General features: G+C 43.1%; 1 protein-coding gene across 2 annotated transcripts; it reads right to left on the minus strand.

The window, feature by feature from the left end:
* Positions 1-1,866: 1,866 nt before the first annotated feature.
* Actc1 (actin alpha cardiac muscle 1) lies at positions 1,867-7,412 on the minus strand. 2 transcript variants are annotated; one of them, XM_013119731.3, is made up of 7 exons: positions 7,286-7,412; positions 6,397-6,554; positions 4,851-5,175; positions 4,056-4,217; positions 3,737-3,928; positions 2,696-2,877; positions 1,867-2,191 (listed from the first exon to the last, which is right to left on the minus strand). In XM_013119731.3, exons 2-7 carry the CDS (start codon positions 6,523-6,525, stop codon positions 2,048-2,050), a joined length of 1,134 nt encoding a protein of 377 aa, XP_012975185.1. In that variant the 5' UTR covers positions 6,526-6,554; positions 7,286-7,412; the 3' UTR covers positions 1,867-2,047. The 2 variants fall into 2 exon arrangements, with proteins under 2 accessions (XP_012975185.1, XP_040601947.1); XM_040746013.1 differs by lacking the exon at positions 7,286-7,412 and adding an exon at positions 6,962-6,981.
* Positions 7,413-7,631: the final 219 nt, after the last annotated feature.

The following is a 7,631-nucleotide window of genomic DNA, read 5'->3' on the forward strand; positions in this document are numbered from 1 at the left end:
CTTGTTGCCTCTGATCTTCACACATTCATTTTGCTCACTCCAATACCCCAAGATTACAGAGAAATTATGTGGTTGTAAGTCTGTCCTGTAAATCTGTCACCAAGTGGACTTCTAGAAGTATCTTGCTCTTTCTCCTTACTTTGAACATGCTGATGCTTAATTTCCTAAATTTGTTTGGGGAAAGTCCTCTTAAAATTTCTACTTGTGATCCCTTGTCACCTGAGATTTGTGTGTGTGTGTGTGTGTGTGTGTGTGTGTGTGTGTGTGATCCTAGGCATATGTCTAGGTAAAGTAGGTATATAAATCAAAAAGATAAATCATAAGGGAATTTATTTTAAAATAGTTCTTTGGCATATATGTATATATATATTTAACATTTATTAAAGATGAAAGTAAGTTTCTGTACTAACAAGATGGTTGTACTTGTTTATTTTTACATGAAGAATTAAATCTTGGCTGAATATTTGATACTTTAGAGTACATCTTCAATATTTTCCTGAGGTGACCTATATTCTGATTTTTGTAACTATCAGTTCTGACAATGCCACTTTTCATAAATAAATAGTGCAAATGGCAGAAGTACAGTTCAGAAACTGCTAGAAACTCTGTTCTAATCCCAGGCCAAAATTCCTTCCTTTAATTATTCTTAAAAAATAAAACTCATCAAGACAGTAGAAAACATTAAAGTCTGTCTTCAGCAATTGAACTATTATGTCTGGACAAGAATAGGAAACTTTGTACATACAATAAAAATACTATAGTCACAGTCTTGGACCTGAGCTGTTTCAGACAGTGTTTGTTGGTGTTCTGTGATGTGATGTACAATGTGAAATACACTCGTTGTATACCCAGAACTAATGCTGCAATGAAGTCGTATGAGGCAACACAGGCAACAGCTGTCCCGAACACTTTGGGTTCGTTTCATATTTTATTTGGAATTCAGTTTTGACCATTGTGCATTCATAAGCCTTTTACTATTACAAATTTTCAACTTTATATAACCCAGGTTCAAGAAACTTAGTGATAGTGGATATATGCAATAAGACAAAGTAACACCCAGCAAGTAGACCTTCTCATTTCTTACATAACCTTCAGAACACACCTGCAAGCTGGAGAGTTGTCTCAGCAGTTAATGTCCTTACTATCTGCAGAGGACTCCAGTTTGATTCTCAGCACACACATGATGATTCACAACAATCAGTAATTCCAGTTCCAGCAGAACCTCTTACCTCTGTGGGCTCTAGGCATGCACATGGTGTACAGATATCCATGTAGACAAAACACTCACGCACACAAAATAAAATAAATAAAACTAAAACAAACAAAACCCAGACACCTGAGGAATACAACAACAACAAAAAAGAAAGACTAATTTAAAGTAAACTTTGACTCTCTTTGGTACCAAATGTATGTTTCCTATAAAGTTATGAAATATGCAAGATGTACCAAAACAATTTGCAATACCTAATATAGTGACTAATTGTAGATGATTGTATTATCCGTCTTCTTTTCTTACTTCTACGGAACTAAAATAAACAACTAAACCACAGAACTAATCTTTGCTTCTGAGATTTAAAATGTATTCATGATTCTACCCCAAAAGATAAAATCAAAATGTAGCACTGTAACTCCTAATTCAATGCCACATGAATTTATTTGTCAAACTTGGTTTGCTGTAATATGATAACGCCAGAGTACCAGAACAAATACCTTCCCCATCCCAGGCCTAGGGTGACCAAGCAAATGCCTTCCCCATCTTGAGCCTAGGGTATGAGACACCTCTTTTCCCATTCCAGGCCCACGGTACTGGAACAAATGCCGTTCCCACCCCAGGACTATTCCCACAAGAAAGAAGAGAGGCTTCTGTAGGTTGCAAGTCCTCATCTGATTTATTTATAAAGCAATAAATATTTGAAGCACAAACAAACTGCATGTGTGTAAACAAACTGTACAATGACTGATGAGAGTTGGGGGTGGGGAGCTCAGAGGATTCCAAGAAGCACAATACCACCATCCTGAATGTAAGATAGACTAAGAAAGAGTTATCTTAGAAGCACTTGCGATGGACAATGGATGGGCCTGCCTCGTCATACTCTTGCTTGCTGATCCACATTTGTTGGAAGGTGGACAGAGAGGCCAGGATAGAGCCCCCAATCCACACAGAGTATTTACGCTCAGGGGGAGCAATAATCTGCAGAAACAAAACAAAACCATCAGTGTGTTCTGAAGTTCCCAACAACGGAGCCGGCAATAGATTTGGAATATTCACAGAAAAAGCATCACAGACTAACTGACAGTAAATAATATAGGAGATTGTATAACATAAAGCAATGTAGCCAATTAGGTTTTGCAAATGTTCCTGTATTTCATCATTTCCCTGATTCTTTGCACTAGAGAATAATATGGCAAAAGTCTAAATGCATGAAGGATAGCTCAAAACCTGGGGGCCTTTTAAATGTGAAGGTAAGTTTAGTTATTGCTGTTTTCTCCACTCTGTGCTTCAAATATTTACTTATATTCACTATTTAGAAGCAGTTCTAAAGAGTCATATCTTGTGCTAGAAAAAAAGTCAGGAATAGTATTAGCACTAAACAGAAAACTTTGTAGAAGATAGGAAGCAAAGATTCAAAAGAAGGAAGTTTGGCTTAGAATACCCAGATTTGCCTTTGCCCTCCCACTCACAAATGTTCTCTACCTTAATCTTCATGGTGCTGGGAGCCAGTGCAGTGATTTCCTTTTGCATACGATCAGCAATACCAGGGTACATGGTGGTGCCTCCAGATAGGACATTGTTGGCATACAGGTCCTTGCGGATATCAATGTCACACTTCATGATGCTATTGTAAGTAGTTTCATGGATGCCAGCAGATTCCATACCTAGGAACAAATTATTTTTTAAGTATGCACAGCACATTCAGGCAGGGGTGGAGGGGAGAGGATAGGATTCTTCTGTGTTGGTAAGCTGTCACCATTTGTATCTCAAACATATGCTCCCCACAACATACTGCTGGGAACAGGTGGGACAAAGGTCTCTAAAGTGTGCTAATAGATAATTCAGTATAGACTGCCAAGATAGACAACTGTGTTCAGTTCCTGTTTCGTGTGAACACATCCTGCAGCCATCAGGAATGTGGAGATATATTATAAAAAGAATCACATGTGTTTAAGTGAAAATTAACCTATTTTGTTTTGTTTTAAAATGAATCTCTGTAGCCCAGGCAGGCTATCCTTGAACTCAAGACAATTCTCCTGTCTCAGTTTCTGAGCACTGGGATTGGAAGTGTGAGCTACCACACTTAAATTTATGGGCTAAAATCAGATTCCAGCTTCTTCTGGAAACAAGTATAGGAAAAATACTTGGTGACATCAAGCATCCAGTTGCCGTAATGAATAGAGTTGTGATTGCGGTTAATAGTAAATAACTTAAAGTCTAGTCTATCAGTAATGGAACTTATTAGAATAAATTGACTTTCTTGAGTAATCAGGCATGTGCTCTTCAGTGACTGCTCAGTCTCTCTCTCTACTGTAAGGTAAACTTGGTGTAACGTTATCAGTTGTTTTTCACTAGAGCAGCTAGTTCTATCTTTCTCTTTACTTGGAAGCAACACTGAGCTGGGTGGGATGCCAGACTTTGACTCAAGAACCCTACTGTGCTTTTAATTAAAATGGATATTACTCTGGGACACTCCAGAACTTCTAGAGAAGCCGAGCTTCAACACCAAAACACATCCCTTACCAATGAAAGAAGGCTGAAAGAGTGTCTCTGGACAGCGGAAACGCTCGTTGCCAATGGTGATGACCTGGCCATCAGGCAGTTCATAGCTCTTCTCCAGAGAGGAGGAAGATGCAGCTGTAGCCATCTCATTCTCGAAGTCCAGGGCAACATAACACAGTTTTTCCTTAATGTCACGGACAATTTCACGTTCAGCTGCAGAGATAAAGGGCTTCATAGTCAAGCTTGGAAGAAGAAATCGATTGTGGGAAAGTAGATGGGTCCATCAAGGAGGCAAAATCAACAGATGCAGGTTGTCTAACACACACAATCACACACTCACCGGTGGTGACAAAGGAGTACCCGCGCTCAGTGAGGATCTTCATGAGGTAGTCAGTGAGATCCCGACCAGCTAGATCCAGACGCATGATGGCATGGGGTAAGGCGTAACCCTCGTAGATGGGGACATTGTGAGTTACACCATCACCGGAGTCCAGAACAATGCCTGTTAGAAAAGATAGATGAGAAGGCGATGAAGCACTGAGGATGCTTCAGTCATAGTAAAACCTGCTTCTGTTTGGGTATGAGAAACAAGTCAAGGCATTGCTCCAGATAAAATCAGATCCCTTAATGCAAAGAATAAGAATGACCGTAGTGAATGGATACTAACTCTGAAGGCAGCAAAGCTTGTCTTAGTAAATGCTATAATAGAAAAATTCCCTGAAGAAACTTTCAAATGGTCATCCCTCTTATCAGCCATTGTCATGTTATGTAAACATCCAGGCATTTTTTTTCTTTTGAGGCCAATCTAACTTAAAATGTGTCCCTCTGTTTTGATTCAGACCCTGTAGAGGAATGTGTGTCCTTGGATATGTCGGTCTAGGGGCTGTGAATGCTGCATATCACACATCTCAAATAAGGGAAGGATCTAACTCCACCAGTCACCAGACCTTACAATAAACATTCTATGAAACTAACCTCAGGAAATCACTGTTACCTCTTTCTCTCAGCACAGATACCTTGCTAGAGAAAGTCAGGGAGAAAACCCTTTCTTTGTCAGGTAAGGACTTGGGTTCACAGCAAAGGCAGTGAGTTGAGAACATGATTAATTGATGACTGTTCCCCAGCCCAAACAAACCTGTGGTTCTTCCAGAAGCATACAGAGATAGCACTGCTTGGATGGCCACATACATGGCAGGGACATTGAAAGTCTCAAACATGATCTGGGTCATCTTCTCACGGTTGGCCTTGGGGTTCAGTGGGGCCTCAGTGAGCAGGGTCGGGTGCTCCTCAGGGGCCACACGGAGCTCATTGTAGAATGTGTGATGCCAGATCTTCTCCATGTCATCCCAGTTGGTGATAATGCCGTGCTCGATGGGGTACTTCAGAGTCAGGATACCTCGCTTGCTCTGGGCTTCATCACCTACATAGGAGTCCTTCTGCCCCATACCCACCATGACACCCTGTAAAAAAGAAACAAAAAGATGGGAACATCATCTCTGACAAAGTCAGGAATATAGTCCAACTTATATACAACTCCCAAGGCAATGAATAGCTGTAAAATCCTAGAAATAATTAACAGTAGAATTTGAAAGTTAGATGTGGTGATTCATGACTATAATCCCAGCACTCAAAAGGCTGAAACAGGCCACAACTTTAAGGTTAACTTGGGCTACAGAGCAAGTACCAGGCAAGCCTGGGGTAATGTATGGGACCCTACCTCCAAGAGTTAAGATATAATCCCTAATTTCAATGAATCATTTAGAATAAATATCATACTTTATCTCCCCATAAGGAAGTATATCTCTATTAATTAAATTATAACTGTGGAGGAGAGAATAAAGGGATTTTTCAGAAGAAGCCAAGCCTTATCTTACTTTTGAAATAGCATAATGACTTCATAAATTACTCAGCTTATCTCTGATGTCACCTAAGAAATAGATGACTATCTTTAGAACAAGTGAATTAATGATGTCATTAGAGTTTCTAGTGCCCTTAAAAAAAGATTTTGACACTCATCCAGTGTACTTAGGCTGACAGGCTGCTATCACTCAGATGAAAAGTCAAACCAGTCAGAGGATCCTGGAGTATCCTTTATAGGCCAAGCCCGAGGGCTCTGCTCCCTGGCAGTTTATCTGGTCAGGCATGTGACAAACCCAGAGAGCGTGACATTTCTTTTAATAAACAAGGTAGTATGCCACTATCACCATGGCACTTGCTTCTTTAGTCACAGCTGACTTCTAAAAATGCAACACCCAAGAAGGAGGTCCATGTCAGCTCTGGGAAGTCCTGTAACTGGCTGTGAACAGGAGAGAAGACTGTAGACTGGGTAATGCTAAGTCCCCAGTAGACACATTACTAGTAGTTAGCTGTATTATCCAAACTAAACTGAACAGAGAACTGACGGAGGGCAAAGAAGAAATCCATGTTTTCAGAGGCAGAGAAGACACTGCAGTTGAAATTCCACAGAACCAAAATGAGGAGCTGGTGGCTTTCATAGGAGAGAGCTGGACCCACCAACAGGTGTGCCACTGCCAAGAACTCGTTGGAATTTGGAGGTTGGCAGGGGTTGCTTGAAGTGGACTGAATTTATTGCTGCACTGACGGGATGACAAAAAGGGGTCCAGAGTGTGGCTGGGACTGTGCTGGAAGGGGAGCAGGCTAGGAATGGCAGAGAGCATTACCTGGTGGCGTGGGCGACCCACGATGGAAGGGAAAACAGCTCTGGGGGCATCATCACCCGCGAAGCCGGCCTTCACCAGCCCTGAGCCATTGTCGCACACCAAAGCGGTGGTCTCCTCGTCGTCACACATCCTGGCACAGCTTCTGTGGAATCTGTGGGCTAAGGACAGGAGAGGGGTCCACACTCGGTGCCTGCAGAGATGGCCTTCTCCTTTAGAGGGGAAGGTGACAGGGCACAGTGGGCATACTGGAGTGTAGAGAGTAGAGAAACAACTGTAATCTCTCTTACAATCAAGACATTTAAAAAGGGGGGGGGCGGGGGGTTGGAAGAAGCTGCGAGACTGAGAGGCAGAGGAACCCAACCATACTCTCTGGTGAGAGGCTCACCCTCCACCCCAGTCTCAAGGAGCCATGGTCCTAACCAACCGGGAATGCCAACTCCTGAGAGGCCATTAGGCTGATTACAGCTCTTTCAACTCTCCACCTTTTCAGCAGAAAGCCTATTCTCCCTCCCTATGCATTTCCCAGGACAGCAAGAAAGTTCTAGAGATCAGTGACCCACAAAACCTCCGGTGGTGAGATGAAGTGAGCTCTTCTTGTGTTGTAGAGGTTTGTCGAGGCCCCAGACAAAACAAGTCAAAACCACACCAAAAGGTTTGCTTAAAAAAAAAAGAAAGAGAGAGAGAGAGAGAGAGAGAGAGAGAGAGAGAGAGAGAGAGAGAGAGAGAGAGCGAGAGAGAGAGAGAGAGAGAGAGAGAGAGAGAGAGAGAGAGAGAGAGAGAGAGAGAGAGAGAGAGAGAGAGAGAGAAAGTGTGGAATCCACAAGAGCACAAAAGCCCAGTGCGGACTCAGTCCTGCAGGGAGCAAGGGCGGAGCAAGGCTGGGACTCACCGTGCTAGGGGCAGCTGGTTTCTGCTGGGCTGGCGCTGGCGTCAGGCACTGGGTGTCAGTAGCCTGGAGAGGCGGCTTTATAGCACGCTGATGGACGGGGTCAGTTGGAGCAGCCGGGGGCAGGGATGGGGGGCCCCTGATCTGCCACCTTGCCTTATTTGGTCGCCTTAGCACTGTCTAGGATCGCTGAGGCCATTCTTGGAGCCAAGGGCAGGGGAGAGGATCAGCCTGGGGGCTCCCAGACCATGTAAGGAAGGGGAGGGGGCAGCCAGAGCAATGGCCAAATAGGGAGTTAGGGAGGGGCTGGCTGGCAAGGGGTTGGGGGCAGGGGAAGACTAAGTGACTC

This window comes from Mesocricetus auratus, unplaced genomic scaffold (assembly GCF_017639785.1).
Source record: "Mesocricetus auratus isolate SY011 unplaced genomic scaffold, BCM_Maur_2.0 Super-Scaffold_100004, whole genome shotgun sequence".
In the NCBI taxonomy this organism is placed as follows: domain Eukaryota; kingdom Metazoa; phylum Chordata; class Mammalia; order Rodentia; family Cricetidae; genus Mesocricetus; species Mesocricetus auratus.

Bases quoted from the DNA above. Each gene is read 5' to 3' on its own strand.
- Actc1 (XM_013119731.3), bottom strand. From the start codon at position 6,525: ATGTGTGACGACGAGGAGACCACCGCTTTGGTGTGCGACAATGGCTCA. The intron at 5,176-6,396 runs GTAATGCTCTCT...TCTTTTTTACAG, and splicing joins TGGGTCGCCCACGCCACCAG to GGTGTCATGGTGGGTATGGG. The intron at 4,218-4,850 runs GTTTGTTTGGGC...CTTTTCTAACAG, and splicing joins TGCTTCTGGAAGAACCACAG to GCATTGTTCTGGACTCCGGT.